The 19002-nt window shown below is 48.2% G+C and overlaps 1 protein-coding gene and 1 long non-coding RNA gene across 2 annotated transcripts in view; one reads left to right on the top strand and one right to left on the bottom strand.

The window, feature by feature from the left end:
- Positions 1 to 19002, bottom strand: part of lrba (LPS-responsive vesicle trafficking, beach and anchor containing) — a 184719-nt gene that overhangs the window by 106229 nt on the left and 59488 nt on the right. Inside the window, 5 exon segments of the mRNA XM_060046267.1 lie at positions 1335 to 1399; positions 10847 to 10908; positions 12396 to 12529; positions 12974 to 13052; positions 14794 to 14945. Coding sequence (XP_059902250.1) covers positions 1335 to 1399; positions 10847 to 10908; positions 12396 to 12529; positions 12974 to 13052; positions 14794 to 14945 — 492 coding nt within the window.
- Positions 5900 to 7801, top strand: LOC132453463 (uncharacterized). Its single transcript, XR_009524705.1, has 2 exons — positions 5900 to 6129; positions 7583 to 7801. It is a non-coding gene; the product is annotated as an uncharacterized LOC132453463 (long non-coding RNA).

Consider the following 19002-nt stretch of genomic DNA (forward strand, 5'->3'; position numbering starts at 1 on the left):
CAAAATAATATATATATACGCGATGCTGTAAATAACTTTTTTGCGTTTCACTAAAGCAGATATAAACGGGAAAATAAACGTGAGCAGGGAAAAAGCTAACCTGGCTTGAGCTGTTTGTTTTCGTCACGTGAGTAATGATGTAAGTGACGAAAAATGCAGCTTTGTTCATTTTCGCATGCGCGGCTAAAATAAATCCCTGACGGCTTTCCAGTTGACACAAAATGTTCGAAATGTTTCAAAAATCATTTTTCCTTTATACCTCACTTTTTTTTTTTGCCCAACTTCCCAACGTACACTGCGATGATGGATTTCAAATTTAATGCAAACTAGGAGACGTAGAAAAAAAAAAGAAAAAAAAAAGTATGCACACACTAAAGCCAGTACCAACTGCTCTAAAAGCAGGAGAGCGGGCAGGGTCAAGTTACAGCCCTCCCCCCCCCACCAACCCCACCACCAACGCAAATCATTATAGCCTCACTATAGTAACCACAACCAGAGTGTAGCAGAGTCTCCGCACAGTGGACGGCCGGTTCCCCCGCTCTCTTTCCCTCGGTATATAAAAGTGCACCGCCGGCCTCATTAGCATTAGCTCGGATTAGCCTGACGAGCGCTTCATGCGATCCGCTGATCAATAATGGAAAGCACGGGGGAGCCGACCCCCTCCAACATTGGGAATTGATGAGCGACGAGAGAGAGAAGTGAAGTGGGAAGAGAGGAGAGGAGCGATATATCCTCAAGCTCTCGAACGATGGTGGAGGGACAAATAAGGAGGTCGTACGTCGGAGACGCATGTAGCGAATAAAGCGAGGACAGATGGTGAAAAGGCAAAGGAGAGAGATAAACTCAGATGTGAACTCACAGGGCCAGACATGGAGACAGAGTGGGGGGATGATGGTGGGTGTGTGTTTGTATGTGCACATGTGCGTGTGCAATGGGGGGGGGGTGATTTCCCAAGTGTCACAGAAGGACTCTGAGATCAAAAATCCCCGTCGCCACCCTCTCCATCCACCCCTTGTCTTCCCGAGCCCCCTGTGGGACGAGCAGGTATCGAACGGAGCCTTGAACTCCCGGGCCCCCCCTCCAACCCTCCCCCTCCAACCCTCCCCCTCCCCCTCAGCTCCTCTTTCCCTGCCCATTGATTTTTATTTGCAGTTTTTTTTATCTTCCTCTGCTGAACCTTCACTAGGAGACCCATGACAGGAGGTCGGGGGGGCTAGGGGCTGTCCCAGAGATCAGTGGTGTGGGTGGGGGGAGAGGTGGCCGACGGCCCGGCAATGGGAAGATAATGAAGAGGTGGTGCTGTGAGAAGATGCATCGGGGATCAGGGTACAGACCTGCCCTCATTCACCAGCTCGATGAAGGCCAGCCCAGCGTTCTTCTGGATGGAGTTCTGCCATTCCTGTAATACACACACACACACACACACAATGTGGGGTCAGTGCCAACGTTTGTTAAGTGATACACACTAAATGCATTTAACACATGGAGCAGCTAAAAGGGGAAAGGGAAAAGGGAGTTCTGACTTGGGAAACAGATGGGTCACCGTTAAAATAAGTTTCTTTTTTTCATTCCTTAAATAAAAACTGGTGTTTGTCTTTATTAGGTCGGGGCAGATGGATTTAGAATTTAGAAAACCCAAAAGGGAGAAAGGAGATATCAGCCAGTGCCCAGATCCATTGATCATCAGCGACCTTAAAAAGTGGATGCTAATGTAACAAAGCTTGTTGCTGAGCCCTTCCTGCTAGCATCCACACGATGACTTATGGCTAACAAATCATTTATATGGGTGCGACGCTAAAACTAGCACATGCTATCGCAAGCGCACACACACGCACAGTCACACACACACACACACACGCACGCACACACTCTATGGCCTCAGATGCTATGGAGATTAAGCACAGAGCAGTAGAGTAGATGCATACATCACGACCCTGAAGTGAGCGTGCTAAGACCCCCTCTCCCCCTTGAGAAAAGTTATGGTTTGGAGGTGTCAGCTTAAACAATTCAAACAAGCTCCGCGTTGGACTTTAAATTCTCAGCTACGACACGGATGGGGAGAAGGAGGGGGAGAAGGAGAAGGAGGAGGTGGAGGAACTCGTCGCCATCGGCACTAGTGTTCCGTTCAATATTTCAACACCTTCGACACAACCGTCAAAAGAATAATAAAGCAACAAGGTCGCCCGTCTGAACTTCACATTGCTTTTTCCCCCTCTTCCTCCCTCGGGACGGGGAGAAAAATGCACTCCCAATCTCAAGTTAACAGACTTAAAACTTCCAAGCTATGGCCGTCTTTAAATCCTTTAGGAGCTAATCATTTGATAGAAATGGAATTGCACTTAGTATAAATATAAAGACAATCGAAAAAACGTTGTGTGCAAGTTATTCAAGTTTTTGTAATAAAAGTTAACACTGTAAATATAAAAAATGCCTGCGTACACATTTCAAAATTCCAGGGCTCAAAACGAAGATAAAAAAGTGAAAGTGGGAACGCTTGCGATGAACTCTGCTCCCCTCGGTGTCTCGGGCTGGATAGAGGAGTGCGTGTTTATGCCCTTTCAGCGAAACGTCCCGAGCCCACAGGAAGAATGAGTGTTACAGGGAGGAAGGAACGGCTCAGTTTACACCCGTTTCTCGGGACACATCCCCGTGCATTAGCGCATGCGTTACCATTCATATCACCCTCTCCCAGGTTTTTCTCCTTAACCCTGACGCGTGTGAAACCATCAGAACGGATCATATTCGAACAGAAACCACTCTTAATAAAAAAAAAACACACAAAAAAAGGGGGAAAATGCCTGTGAACCATCAGTCTGAGACCAAGGGTTCCGAGCAGTGGCAGTGAGCTTGCAACCAAATCAAAATCAGAAGTGCTTTTTGTCTCGGCGGAAAATATTGGCATTGACCTTGTTTACAATACATTCTAAATAGCGCCGGGCAAAGAGGGCGAATACACGTCAGGGGTTTGGGAGTGTAAATAGAGTTGTTTTATTCTTTATTTTTAAACACTGGCAGAGCAGGCCCTTTTTCGTGGCAGACGGGGACGGGACTCAGAGGAAGTGTGTCAGAGGAGCCCGGGGGCCCCTGGAGGTTGAGGGACATTAACCATGAGCTGGAGGCCTGGGGCTGGGGGCCTGGACACGGACACGCCAGACCACTGCAAGCCCCCCTGCTCTCTTAAATAAACACAAATCAGAAGCAAGGTGGTAAACAATGCTGCACGCACTCAACGCTAAAGGAAACACGAGCGAAAGCCTAAATGATTGGGATTCAAGGTCAATAGTGTTTTTTTTTCTTTTCGAAAAGCGAAAAATATTATGCAAAGCTGCATTTGGATACCTTTCAAACACTGCCTCGGACACTAAAAACTAATCAAGCCTTTGATTGGGGAGCTGAACACTGGACAAACGCACGGGAGGTCATTGGCATGTCCTGGGGAAATAAACGGACAAAGGGGTGATGGCAAGACGAATGGTGTCATTATGGGCCGAGAAACGTGTGTTGGAGTTCAATTAAAAGAGAAGAGCATTGACCCTGATCAGAGACATCAGGACAGGTCCCGGTGACAGACAGCGACCGCAGGGACAATTCAGTGATAGGATATTGGATTTGGTCAGCAGTGTCATGACTTTTATGGCGGCGATAAGGGGCGGCGGCCACAGCTCCCCTCCCGATGATGAGAGGATACAAGCAGCCATTTGTGACCTATCACCTTTAACCTGACCTCCCGACTGATGATGGGGCACTGCGCGATCGAACTCCCCCCCACAGCCCCCCTCCCTCGACCACCGCCACCACCCTAGTCTCGATCGGGAGCTTCTCGTCAACATGCGTACATTTGACCGATTCTCTGAGCTATAGAAAATAGACAATATGTGTGTGTGTGTAACAGTGTTTTGCGTGAAATCCTGTGTTTGTATTGTGCGTCAATAAAGAGTAAGCGACAACGAGGCATTAATTGAACATGCCAGCCGCTGGGACAGACCAGAAGCCCACAAGACTGCCCCTTTGTTTGGGCAGCGACGGCAGTGAGTCTAAACACACATGCCACGCACTTCCGTCATTGCAGCTGATTATCCATAATCAACATCTAAATATACCGCCGCCGCCGCGGGTGACAGAAGACAGACTTCCTCTGCAAGAAAAGTAGTCCTTCGAACATCAGGCAGGCTCGCCACAACAATGTAAAAATCTGACAGACGGCTGAAGGCTTGACCCCTCAACAAATAGACGGGGCTAGTTCTGGTCAGTCCCTCTCACGAGTTACGCAGAGACCGGGGACGGCCGGGGAAGACCTCAGGGTCTTCTATTTATTTATCCATCTATTATTGGATGGAGGAAACAGGACGCCGGACCTGCTGTGGCTGTTTGATCCGGCGTTAAATTCAATTACATGGTGACACGGGGTGGGGGGAGGGGGGCTGTAAACATTTCAACGATAATCTTGGGGAACAGCACCAGCCGTGTACGTTCCTCAACGAGCCAATCACACGATAAACATCTCTACCACCAAACAAGCAAACAACACGCATCAGCGTGCGATCCGGTCGGTTAAAAAAGTTGATTGTTTTATTGTATTTAGTTTATCGTTAGTTCGTTGTCGAGAAGTGTGGAGCTCGTCAATTGCTATTTCCCCGACTGCCGGAAAAATAAGAGTAGAAATATGTTAACACCGACGTCGCTTTCTGTGTATGTTAGTGTGGGCAGATGTTATCTTGGTAAAGGAAAACATACATCTCAAAGTGATGCTCATGTGATCGAAATCCCAACTAAGGCAATATTTCCTGACATCCAAATATTTATTTTCAAATCCTTGTGAAGTCTTTCATTTTGCCATTATCAGTCATACATCATTTATACCCAAGAATGTATTTTGGAATTCTTTTTTTTTTATTAACTAGTTTTAAACTTTCTCTTCTTATAGTAATATGATAATAATAAAGTATTATAGTATTATAAATAAATAAATGACTGAAGTAAGATGTAAATAATTTATCTTATTCTGTTTTGCAACGACTCTGTTCGGCACCATATGAATAGTATACTGTAAGATTTCATATTTTTTTAAGGAAAATAAATGTTATGTATTTATCCAAATTGTTCCAAAGAGACTTTACTGGCTAGATGAATAAAAAAATATTAAACGCGTATAAATATCAATAAAAAGTTAAATTCATTAGATTAATGTAATAAACCCATCTACCCAATATAATTAGATTTTTTTTATTTTTAAAAATAAAAAACTATTAAAATGATTCATACAAACTTCTAAATAAGCCTGTAGTTATAATTCTGAATTAATATCTAAGCCGTGTAGCCTGGAATCAAATCCAGTATTAAAGCATGGAAATATCCTAAAAGGCCATCCCAGGGGGAGTGCATATACACAACTGATCCACTGACTTCATATCTAAACAAAGAGAAAACCACACCTTATGCATTATTTATGATCGTATCATCTCTATGCTAAATACTATAATTCTCAAAAAAGGTGGACATAACTTTGGCAACATGCTTTTCTGAAAGAGGGGTAAAAAGTCCCATCCACTCCCCACACAGAGCTCAGACAGGGGAGGGGCGTGGAGTCCATTATACCAGCAGGACAGCGAGGGAGAGGGACAGAGGGCCGCATTCCAACCTCTAACAGCCTGGACCCCGCCAGGTAAGAAAACATGAACAGTGCCCGTCCATAGGAGAGACCCTCTTGTCAAGGGGAAAACTCATATACTGGGAAAATCTATTAAATTCCACAGATAAATAACGGACCCTTCATGCCCCTTGGGGCCCCTGGGTCCCTATGCTAAAATTAAATAATAATGGGAGCTAAATTAAAAGCCACTCCATGTTTTAAGAGTCACTCGCCCGATATTCCCCTCGCAGCGAGACCTCACTTCCTGTCTGTAAGCTCCCCCTTCCTGGACCCAGACCCCCACAGCATCACATCTCCCCGCTCCATAGCTGCCATCGGCGGGGAGCCGACAGCAGTAAGTGCCAGTTGGCGTTGAGCTCCCAAAAGGGAACCCGTTGGAGCTATGATACGATCCACCTGTCCCCACCGTAGGGGGGCTGGTGGGTAGAGGGTTGGTGCTGATGGAGGACCGCATGGAGACGAAGGTGAAGAGAGGAGAGGTGAGGAGTATTGAGGAGCAGAGGTGAGGAGTAGTGAGGAGCAGCAAGCCAGGAGGAACAAGGCTAAGGAGAGGTTGGGAGGGAAAAATAACACTTTGATCCACATTGATCTTGAAACGTGTGTGTGTGTGTGTGTGTGTGTGTGTGTGTGTGTGTGTGTGTGTGTGTGTGTGTGTGTGTGTGTGTGTGTGTGTGTGTACTTATGTACATGTGTGTGATAGATGTGTGTGTGTGTTCGTGAGAGTGTGTTTGGCTACTCAGTGGGGAGCAGCTCTGGCTGTGAGGATCGAGAGGCTCGTTCTGGAGGGAAACATATTTTTTGGTCCCCTGCCTCGAACCACATTCCTGGTCCCTTCCCTCACCTTTGCTCCGCTGTGTTCAAAAAATGTTTCATACAGCAAACTCATGCCGTGCTCTCAACCTATCAAATACCTCCGTAAAAGAAAAAGAAAAAAAATGAAATGCTGCTGCTTTGCCATTAAAAATGAATAAGCTGATGTGTGAATGGGAGTCAATGGCCCTTTGTTTATTTATGTCCGTTGAAAAGCAAGACGTTAAATGCCTTTAAAGCGAAATCAAAAAAACGTCACTCAGGTATTTTTCAGGTGAAGACTGAAGTAAGTACTTCAACCAAAACCAATGGAGATATATATTATTTTTGTCGCTTTGGGGAGGGCGTAGCATCGGAGTTGCTGTGGCTTATGGTCCCAGCGTTCCCAGCGTCAGGGTATTGATCCAGGCAGGGGCCAGGGGGGGACAGAGCGAACGCACACCCGGGCTCCGAGCGCTGCCTGCGGGGGGTTAAACTCCACAGCGACACGACTCTCCGCTTCCATCATGGAGGTCAGCGAGGCCAGAGGTCAGAGGGGAAGCCCAGTCTCTGTCTACTCATCGACTGGGGACAGAGGTGTCCATCTGTTAAACAGGTTAACTTCAGGAGCGAGGGCTGTCTCTCTATGCACCGACTCTGGGCGTGGGATGATGTGGGTGGATTAGTGGATTAGCTGCTGCTGCTGTTATTGAATATCTATTTAGGGATTATCCGGTATCAATGGACCAGGTTATGGACCGATAAGCACTGCTCGTTTGTATCAAAGAGCTTAGCGCTGAAGTCAATGTGTGTATTTAACGATGTTCTTAAATTGCATCTTGATAAAGTACCTATTTATGAGTGGAAAAATACGGGACTACAATGAAATACATTAGCAATTACATAAAAAAAAATCTAGAATCTACGACAGAGAATCAAAAAGTCGTACATTCTAGTATTTCCACCATAATCTCCTACAGTAGATCACACACACTGTCTCCATAAATATTTCTATCCTCCCTTTTTCTATTTTTTTTTCGTGGACGTGCACTCCTTCACTAGTGCATGGACCTCTGTAAGTGGCTCTTATCAGCACTCCAGCATCGCAGTTACCACCTCCCTCTCTCCACTCTCTCCATACAGGATGCGTTCCTGATAAATGGCAGTAAGACGGATGGGCCGACAGAGGGGCCGACCATAACGGCTGATCTACAGGACACAAACGCGGCCGCCGCAGAGATTTGTGAGCCTCGACGGCGCTGATAATGGCGGACGGTCCGAACCATCCCTCAACGCTCGAACATCAAGGCGGATGGGGAGGAGGGGGGGGGGGAATAGAAAAAGTTAAAGCTCTTTCTCTTATTCTGCGGTCTTTATTTATTCACGGCGTTTCTTTTCTCTTCTCTGTGGTAGCGGTCTTCCCCGTCACCCGCTGAGTACCCCTGGTTAACGTGGCTGCCGTAAATACGACCGTCGAGGGGAAATAACATGTGAAAGAGGGACAGGGAGAGAGAGGTCGACTGTCAGGGCAAATCAGGGCTGTTTCGGTGACAGAGGCTTTTTAGACCTGGTGGTGTTGGCTGACGACATGCATGTGATATTCGAGGCCACGGCCACAGGAAGTCCCGACTCCCTGCTGCCTCAACCTTCTCATAATAACCTCATGATGCACAAACTAAAACAAACAACCTGAAAGCCATTCACGAGAAAAAGCGTGGCTTCATGCAAAAACATTTAGCATCGTACATGCCTACGTCGCTAAACACCTACCTTCTCTAACGAGGCGCTGTCCACTTTTTTGCAACATGCTTACTTTCCCGGTGGTTAATAGCGCTTGAAGGGACTGCATAGCTACTGTATTAAACATCACTCCGTTAACTATATGGCGCCTCCTATGGGGTCATTATTCCTGACTTTGTATATGCAGCGGTGGGCGAGCGCGGATCGATACGGCCGTGATGCACGCCACCCCCGTGCTTAATGCCTGCCACAAAATGGCCCTTTAATTGGGAGCCCGGCGGTAGTTGTTTAGAAAGGGGAGCGCCATCAAACAGCGGTTAACAATCGGCGGCTGAATGCCAGGCTGATGCGGCTGCCAATGCAACATTCATAAGAGCCCTGATTAAAAACTCCTCTGGCGTCCCCAGGCACGCGACCCCCCGACCCCGGTCCTACTCCATCTCAAAGGGGCACGGCGGGAAATTAATTAGAAAAATGTTCAGCGCCACCGCGTTATCGCATCACACATCTCTCGACGTCTCTGATGAAACGGGGAGAAGGGGGAGGGTGGAGGGGCGGAGGGAGGGTAGGGGGGTACGGGGTGGAGGCGGGTGTTGGGGGGCTGGGGGGGGGGAAGGAAAATCAATCAACCGCGACGCCGTCACCTCCGTCTGCCGTGTTTCCTTGTAGGTAAAGAAGAGGTACAAGCCGGCCACTGAGCCACTTCCTGTGGGAGGAGTGAGCATTTCCTGTGCCAGGGGCAGCGGCAAACTTTGCTAAATAATGTCATTAATCATGGCACTGGCGGATTTGCTTTTTTTTCTTTCCAGTGTCCCACAAAAAGAGTGGGAAAGACCGGAACACACACAAATGCAGAATGACATGTGTGTACACACACACACACACACACAAACGCCGCACACGCACACATACAAATCGTAATTTAGCCCAGAGGTAGGTCTTCGAATGTTCCCTTCATTTCCCTGGTGAAAGGTAGATCCCCCCCCTCCAATACCTTTCCCCCCGGCTACCCCGCCCCTCTCCCTCGCTCTCCACACAACAATAAAATTACATTTGCATCAGCTGTGAGAGAATCTGGTTGGATGATTTATTGAAGCAATCAACACGGCGCCGGCCAATCCGTGCAATGCTAACCTGAAGCTAGAGAGAGGAAGCAGTGGAAGGCGGAGAGGGGGGACGGGGTAGGGTGGAGGGTGGGGGGTGCGGCTTGGCTTGGTCCCACAGCGAGCAGGGGAAGAAATAGCTGGTGCTGAGGACTGATGGGGGGAGGGGGGGGGGGTGAGACGCGCTCGGTGCAGCGGGGGCAATCCCACTAAGATTCAGCCTTTGATTAGATTAGCATTAAACAACACCCTGGCAGATATGACAAATAGGTGCATTAGAGGCTGTCATTCTCCCTCTTCCCTGGTTCCCCTTCTCCCTCTCCCCCTCTACCTCTCTCTCCTTCTCTGGCTCCCACTCCCCACCAGCTCCTGGGTGTCTGGGCGCCAAACCCCCCCCCCCCCCCACCCCTCCGGGCGGCTGACACCAAGGCGGATGTGTGTAATCTCACTGTATTACCACAGTGGAGGAGAAGCCAAGTGAATAATGAGAAGTAAATAGGGTGGAAGCGGGTGAGGAGAAGAGAAGGAGCGGAAGGGGGAGGAGGAGGAGAAGAAGAAGAAAACAGACCACAGACAGCATTTTTTTGGTGTGTGGAAATGAAGCTGATAACATAAAAAGCAGTCAGCGTGGCTTCTCCCAGAGCGCCGTCATTAATCAGAGGGTGTCCTGCATCACAGGTCTCTTTGTTTTTCACCACACTGTTAAAACAGTAAAAGGCAAACAGAGCCAGAGGTGTGGGGGGGGGGGGGGGTTTTGAGATGTCCTCCTTGTCCGCGTGCCTTACGCACTATAAATGAAGGTGCTTTGCGTTTCATATTTACCAAACAAAAGATGCACGCACGCGCACACACACGCACACGCACACACACACACACACACACAAACACACACACGGTTTAATCCGATGGCTCGGCATACGTAGACGACCCACGTTAATGAACTGCGCTGTGTGCTCAGCTCAGCGGTAACGGGCCCATCCACACCCCGGCCTCTTCATTGATCCGCCCACACCTGCTTATGATCCCCAGGAATTAGTATTCATGAAGCCCCCGCCCTGCCCCCGCTGAATAAACTTGGCAACAGAAAACAAAAAAACAGCCCACAGGAGCACGACAAAACAAAAGGAGAAAATCAATGCACCGCAGCATCAAATCGACATTATCCCTCCTCATCGCTTTGGCCCCGGTGGCTAGGGCCAGTGCCATCGGGTCAGAGGTGACCCGGACAGGTCGGCCACCCTTGACCCAACCAGCCAATATCTGCTCCCTTGGCCCAGTGTTGCCCTCCTATCCCCGGACGCACTCTTTATGGATCGAGAGCCCGCGGTAGTGGGAGAAAGAAGATAAGATGCTTGGATGGACATTTTTCCTTTTTTCGCGCACGGACCGCAGATTTACTGCACTGAAGGTGAGGGTGAGGCGGATAAACCAGTGGAGCGAGAGAGAGAAGAGGACAGCAGGGGTTGGGAGGGAGGGAGGGAGGGATGGGGAAGGCAGAGAAGGGGGCGGGGGAAGGGGAAGGTGGAGGTGAGGAAATGATGAAGATGTTGGTGGGAAGACTTGCCTGTGAGCACAGCAGCATGACCAGCTCCACCACGGAGCTGCTGGACCTCATGCACACCAGGCCTGGAACCAAACCAGACAGGGAGGTGAGACTGCGTGGACATCATTGAGAAAACAGACGCCCTAATGAACACAGTCACGGTGCATCACCTACTTTTAGTCATCCCGGCTTCCATTCGGATCAAATGGGTAGGCGCATCGACCCATATCCAGAACACACAGCCCCCCCCGCCCCCCTCCCACACATCAACGCTTGCATTAGCTCAACTCCGTGCCATCTGCAGCAGGGGAGCTGATACTATTGATGGGCCTAATGAGTGGACATGATGTTACTGTAAACTAATACATATTTGGGCCTTGTATTACAGGGCTGGCCGCGCGGCCGAGCATATGTCTCATTGATCTCTAATGGCGAGAGCGGGGCTTTAAAAGGGCAGGGGGGCCACTGGAGTGGTCAGGGTGTCCTTTCTGGAGCGCCGTTCATATGACCCGAGCATGGTGGAGCTGCTCGCCGACACGCACACGCACACACACACAGACAGACAGACAGACGCGGTTATACAAACACACACAAATGTACACAGACGCACACACACACACACACAGATATACAAACACACATTGATGTGCACACACACACACACAGAACACACACAGGGATGTTCACACACACACACATACATATGCATATATGGTTACAAATAGTCACAAACGCAACCGCGCACACACACACAAAAACACACTCACAAACACACACGCACGCACGCACGCACAAGCCCAGATGCGTACACGCCTACCTTCTCTGTTCAGGCCCCTACACAGCTATCAATCAACTTTCCATTTTGCTTGCTGGCAGCAGATATCCCAAACACTCCTATTAGTGTCCTGACCTCCGACCCTAACCGCTAGACCCATTCAGCACCACCCCTAGCCCTCACAGTCAACACACAATGCTATTCAATTAGCATCCGCCAGGGTTTCAATAAGGACAACCACACCAACTTTACTGCATGTAGACCGCATGTATGTACCAATATTCTCTTTTGGGGTTGACCGTGAAATGCATTTAAAAAATCAAAATCTAATCTAAAAAATTGAATTAAAAACCTTCACATGGAAAGAAGAACTGGAACAGAACCGGAAAGATCTTAAAATGGCTGAACCTAGTTGGTTATCTGAATGCTCCTGAAAAACATTGATTTATATTGCCAACCATGCGACCAGCCTAGGCTTCAGCTTAACGTTATGGGTCCGTGCCTGTAAGCCTGGGGAGGAGGATATCATGAGATCTGCCTGTACATGTTGGCAGAAGTGAGATAAGGATCTGTATAAAGACTCCTCTTCACCTGATACATTAAGCTTGGAACGATGGGGATGAGGCGGATCTGTGTGTGAGACAGCCTACTGCACAGGTGTGTGTGTGTGTGTGTGTGTGTGTGTGTGTGTGTGTGTGTGTGTGTGTGTGTGTGTGTGTGTGTGTGTGTGTGTGTGTGTGTGTGTGTGTGTGTGTGTGTGTGTGTGTGTGTGTGTGTGTGTGTGTGTGTGCTCACTCGTGCCCTCTATGAGGAGCTCCTGCCCGTGGCTGCCCAGCAGGGTGCGAGAGAGGAAGGGAGCGAAGTCCACGAAGATCTCCCTCAGCAGGGGGGCCGACTTCTCCAGAGTATGCTCCAGGCGCTCGGAGATGCTGGAGACGCACACACACATGAACACATACACACACACGCCACACAAAATGTACACACAAAGAAGAAAACACAAACATAATACTTCAGTTTTTGTGACATAAAACCATTTTTTTTTTTATATATATATATATATATATACATATACATATACATATACATTACACACTATATTTCACAACATTAAATTTCATATGACTTTTGAAATTTGAAATACATCACAGATTAATCATTTTAATTTATAATTTCCATGAAAGTAAACATAAAAAATAAATATGTATTTCAATAAAACCTGTGTGTGTGTTGTGTGTGTGTGTGTGTGTGTGTGTGTGTGTGTGTGTGTGTGTGTGTGTGTGTGTGTGTGTGTGTGTGTGTGTGTGTGTGTGTGTGTGTGTGTGTGTGTGTGTGTGTGTGTGTGTGTGTGTGTGTGTGTGAAGATGAATGACCTCATGCTGGGGGTGGTGCTGATGGGGGCGAGGATGGGGACAGATGGCAGGTTGGTGCTGGCTGGAGCCTGGCCTCCTGCTGCAGAGAGACACACTGTTAGTTACACACACACACACACACAAAAGATAAGGATGTACACACACACACACACACACACACACACACACACACACACACACACATTACCAGGCAATCACACACTTACCAACAGGCACACTCACTCACAACCGCACCCCACTAGATTACCCCAGCATGGGACACGGTAGCACCATAAATCTGCGTGCCGACGCCTTGGCTATGAAATAATACAGTGGCCCCCATTCAAATGTATAGAAGAGGGGCGATTTATGGTGCAATAGGGCAAGTGTGGTGTAAGTACAGTGTTATTTAATGTGGAGATAGGGATGATTCATACCTCGCGCTATGCTTCTTCCTCTCACATTAGCATGCACAGCTCTCGGGATGAGCTCCAGTTTTAAATGTGTCCCTATTCACCATTGCCCATCACTCAGAAACAATTTGTGTCGGTGGTTCTACATTCAAATAATTAGTGTTGTTTTTAAGGGATAATTTAAAATGTGCAGGTAAAATTTGCACAAATGATTTTGTAAAAGCAATATTTCCCCCATTTTGCATATTTTAATTAACAAAAAAACAGAGGCTCATTAAATTTCGTATAGGTCCTCTTGCATATATTTCATGTTGAGTATGTGGATAAATATAAAACAGGTGAAATATTTCTTCAATGGAAACAATTGTTAAATTCATAATTATTCCATAATGGAATAATGACCATCTTCCCCCCCAGCCATTAGGCTAATTTGTTGTTCACACACACCTGTGTTCTCAGATCTCTGATTGAGAAAGCCCTGCCTCACCTCGTAGGTTTTCCTTCCTCCTCCTAACGATAAACTATTTACTCATTATGTCGTTACATACCGATTCACCCCCTGTGGGACGCTTCCTTCTTGAGCGTTTAATTGTTCAACTAAAACGTTCTTTATGACTCTGTACCGGAGACGGAGCTAGTGGCGGCGTGAGGCGGCCCGCTGGATTGATCAGGCTGTAAATCCACCTCAGTGGGTAACATAAAGAAGGGAATGCCAAGCTGAACAAGAGGGGCTGGGGGGAGGGTTACTCTGGTCCTTCACTCGACTTGTTTTTCCAGCCAGAGCGGTCCCAAACCAGGGATAACTCTGACGGCATGACAACCACTGGAGCACCGCTGTGTTTCTGCTGGTGTGTTTCTGCTGGTGTGTTTCTGCTGGTGTGTGTGTGTGTGTGTGTGTGTGTGTGTGTGTGTGTGTGTGTGTGTGTGTGTGTGTGTGTGTGTGTGTGTGTGTGTGTGTGTGTGTGTGTGTGTGTGTGTGAAACAGCTCCATGCTGGTCTACAGAGACCTTTCGTTCTGGAGCTGAAGTAGCTCCTTCAAATGCAGACGAGTAAATTAACTCATCTCCATTAGTCCTCCCACTACCACCACAGCACAGCAGACACGCACCCACGTGCAGACAAACACACAAGCGCACACATGCACAGAAACACACACAAAAACCCAAGACCAATACAGACAGCTATACACACTGATACATTCGTTTTGAATGACTACACAACTATAATATGCTAAAACCGATTCAATAAAACCTGATGCTATGTATTTGACACACATAAGCACACGCATGCATACATCATGTACACGTGTGACCGATCAAGTCATTTTAACTTAACAAAGTTCCAATAGAGTACAGTATATTGTAAAGTAACACATTTATCTTACAGTTTGTACAGTGTGTGTTTGTGTGTGTGCACAGCTCTGCTCACCAGCTGCATCAGCAGAGGTGCTCTGGGTAGTGGATGAAACCACGGCAACGCTGTCAGCGGGCATCCCAGCGGAGGCGCCGGCGGAGGAGGAGGTCGAGGCGGCGGACGATGTGGACGAGGAGCTGGCCTTCTTGGGCGCCACGACCACGCTCCTGGAGGAACACGGGACCCAGATTGGAACACGTATTGATTTCCGTTGTCAACGGTTCTGCTACATCGCTATCGTAAAAAAAAGGAATCTCGCTGATGGTGCGAGTTTCGGACTGGAGGAGGAGGCCCCTGAAGATCTGAAGACCCCGGTTGGAGGAAGACTAAACGGAATCAGCGGCCCACTGGACCGTGGAGTTGTCGATGAGGGCATTGTCCTGACTCGGAATATTTAAAGGAACGGCCACATCCGTCTTCCCTGTGATCGATAGGGGATCTGCTGCAGTCAGTAATACAGGATAATATGTCCATCGTTTGACCTAATACATTACCGCCGCCTGCTGTAAAATAAACACAGGCCAGTGGATGGTAGTGATTTTCTAGACGCCTAATGAAACAACACAACAGTATTGATGGTATTACTTTGGAGGACGAGACCGCTTGATACAGCTTTCTCCCGGAGTACACATCAGTTTGACTTTAGGCATTTTATTTTCCTCTGTTAATCCAGGGCAATTATAAAAGAAACATGCTTGATTTGAAATCCCATTCCAAATGTGTGCAACCTGTCCAAAGTTGTGCTTGGCCTTGTCCTCCACTAGCTTTCCCTCTAAGCCTGTTTATAAACAGCCTGTCTGATACAGCGAGGGCCTGCGGGATGAGGTGCAGTCCACCCGGGGTGCTCTGCGTACAGGCTCTGCTCTGCCCCCTATCTAGCGCCACGGAAGTGGTGGACGGGGAAGGAGAGCAGCATGTAGATAAGCTGTCGGTTTGGATCGGGGCACTGACAGACCGCTGGCTGCATCAAAGAGAGCCCTGGCCCCCCCTTATCAGTGCTGACACAGGGGGAGCGGGGGCTAATCACCAGCTACTGGGCCCCCGCGCAAACAAACCCAAAGTACAGACTTTTACCTACTGTATAGATGCTCCTGCGTGCATGGGCAAACATGCATGCATGTGTGTGTCTGTGTACATGGAGACAATAATTATGAAAATTAAAAGAACGCTAAAATGTTGCGTTGGCGGTGTTTCAGGGTTGCATGTGAAATGCCTCACAGTGTTTTACATAAACCTTGATACATTGTGCCTGAGCGTGCGCGCACACGCTCAGCACACACACACACACACACACACACACACACACACACACACACACACACACACACACACACACACACACACACACACACACACACACACACACACACACACACACACACACACACACACACACACAGGGGAGATAGTGGAGCCTGGCTGCCTCTAGTGCAGACAGGAAGCTGGCTGGGGAATCAAAGGCGGCTTTCACTTGATTTAAGATCGCAGATCAAATGTATTAAAAGTTACTGTGGATGTTAAACACTGACAGCTCCTGACCTTTGGATGATGTATAGGCCAGGTATAGACTAACCGCATATACTGTATATATACATACGCCTAATGCATCTCGTGGGGTTGTACCGTCAAAAGGAAAGAGATTACAGAGTAGTCATCAGGTTCAAACCCACAAGAGAGAAAGAAGGGGACTGGCGGTTAGGGTGTTTGACTCCCAGCCGAAAGGTTGTGGGTTCAAACCCTAATGTGTGTGTTTACTTCTAAGCATCCTCGAGTAAGACTCCTTTTCCCTACCTAGTCATAAATGGCCTGTATATCTAAAACGCAAACCACAAGTCGCATTCGATTAAAGTGTTAAGCAACAAAATAGTGAATTGATGAGTGAATTAGACTAGCATCACCCGGACGTGATGCAGAGACGGCAGAATCTGGCTCCCAGTGGGTGTCCCTAGATAGTGGTGGATGAGAGGATGGTCCCTATCAGAATAGAGGGGTGGTGCTGACGTTAGGCACGGCCAGAGCAGGGTGGCGATTGCTGGGGAGAGAGAGTAAGGGGTGGCGTGATTCTGCTTGTTCAATGGTCCCCTAAAGAGAGTGTGTGTGTGTGTGTGTGTGTGTGTGTGTGTGTGTGTGTGTGTGTGTGTGTGTGTGTGTGTGTGTGTGTGTGTGTGTGTGTGTGTGTGTGTGTGTGACAACGTATGCATGCACGTTACGTTTCAAGATCCGAGCTTATTTCACATATGCACATTAATGCCCATGAATTCCAGGCATCCTCACTGACGCGTGTGTGTGTACATGCATGTACCGGTACATGCATGTACATGCATACGTGTTTGTGTCTGTGTAAAGGTATGAGGAAACAAATCCATTCGTGTGCGCGTGTGTGTGTGTTTGCTTCCCCATATGTTCCCCCGCTCCGGTCAAGTGAATAATTCAGCAGATCATTAGACACACTTATCCTGAGTGGGACGGCCCAGTCGGTTAATCAGCCATCAGTTGGCCCTGCCCGGCCCACACTCCCCAGCCAGGGCTGGGCCGTGTGGACCTGTGTATGAACTAGAGGCGAGGATGCATTATTTAACACGCTTTAACCCACTGCCTCTCAGCACAGCCTTGGATTCCAGTAATCTGTCCTCCGCTTTCGCAGATGAAGGGAGCGGCACGAGGAAGATGTGTGAAGGTGGTTTACGGTCAGCGCCATGTGCATCAGTGCATGTGCGTGCGGGCGTGTTTGTGTGTGAAAGAACGTGTGGGAGTGTGTGTATGTGTGTCTGTGTGCATGCATGCGTGGATGTCTGTGTAAAATACCTCTGTTCTCTAGAGTGTTAACCTCATGTCTTATTCATGGGGGGGGGTATCGGGGTGGGTGGGTGAGAGGGGGGCTGTCTGTGACCCCGTCTTTGATCTCCCCTTTCACCCTCATTTCATGCGACCCAGCGCGTAAGAATGTACAGAATGATATTTTAACTCCGACCCAATCAACCCAATTACCCCCATACACTCCCCTTGAGCTGGGATTGGACGGTGGCGGCTTGAGTGGGAGGCGCCCCAACCTTGAAGACATCAGTGATTAATGGAGGCTGGGTCTGCGGGTTTCAGGGCCCGGGGACAGAGAGGGGGCCCACCGTGTACCCAGTGTGACCGTGTAAGAGAACCACAGTTAGCCTGGAGCACGGGAGTTGCTTGCGGTCTTCATTCTAAAGCAGGACCTGGTTTGGGAATTTCTTTCTCCATCGTCAACTAATGGGCCTGAAAGAATATTTTGGGATATAAAATCACTATCTTGTTGTGATATCTCCTAAAATTGCCATATCCATCTGACAGTTCAAGTCAGCATTTTTTTCCCCAAAAAATTTAAAAAAGTACTTTCAAATTGTAATACATTTAAATTAATAAAAGCATCGGGCGGAATCACTAGTGTCTTGTTCCTTTGCAAATACGCAGCGTTCCCGTTGACACCAGGGTCCCCCCCTCTCCTCGACTCATCTCCCATGCACGCACGCAGGGGCCTGCATCCCGGAATGCAAACAGCGACGCTCCATATATACAGCCCCACGTCTAACAAGCACATGTTTTGCTGAAGCACGCAATCTAAATCACCGGCTTGTACAATGACACTGTTTAGCTCTGGTTAGTGTCAGCAAATATTTGCAGACTGGCTGTCATAACAGGGGCATCGCTGGGATATAGATGGGGGGGGAGGGGGAGATTCAAGGGGTCTTCGCGGGGATATAAATCAGAGGGGATACTTCACCCTCCTGACCCAGCCCAGTTTTTATCTGGGGGATCCGGGCCTTTTCCATACGTCGGCCTCATAAATCCACCCCACCGCTCTGTCCAGCGGAGAGAGCCCACCTATATATTTTTTGTGTTAGGGTGATATGGCAACTCAAGGCATTGACCGGCTATACTAACAGACTCATAGGGGAGGCTTTTGTGATGCTTTTGCCAGTGCCTACACTGTGTACATTTCTCTGGCCTTTATAGGCGGTGCTAGTGAGTGCATTGAAGTTAGAGAGGGGCATAGGGTGTAGACAATGTACTCGTACAGGAAGCAAGATGTCCAGTCCATAAGACCGATTTTTCTTTCCCCAGGTAAATTACCTGCCCCTTCATCATGACACAGGTCAAGAAAATCCATGCAGAGTACCACTCTCCGTCAAAGTCAGACTTGTAGAGGGACTTAGTAAGCACAATGGCAGTGAATCATTACATCTTGATTCTCAA

The sequence above is a fragment of the Gadus macrocephalus genome, chromosome 3 (assembly GCF_031168955.1).
Source record: "Gadus macrocephalus chromosome 3, ASM3116895v1".
NCBI classification, from domain to species: Eukaryota; Metazoa; Chordata; class Actinopteri; order Gadiformes; family Gadidae; genus Gadus; species Gadus macrocephalus.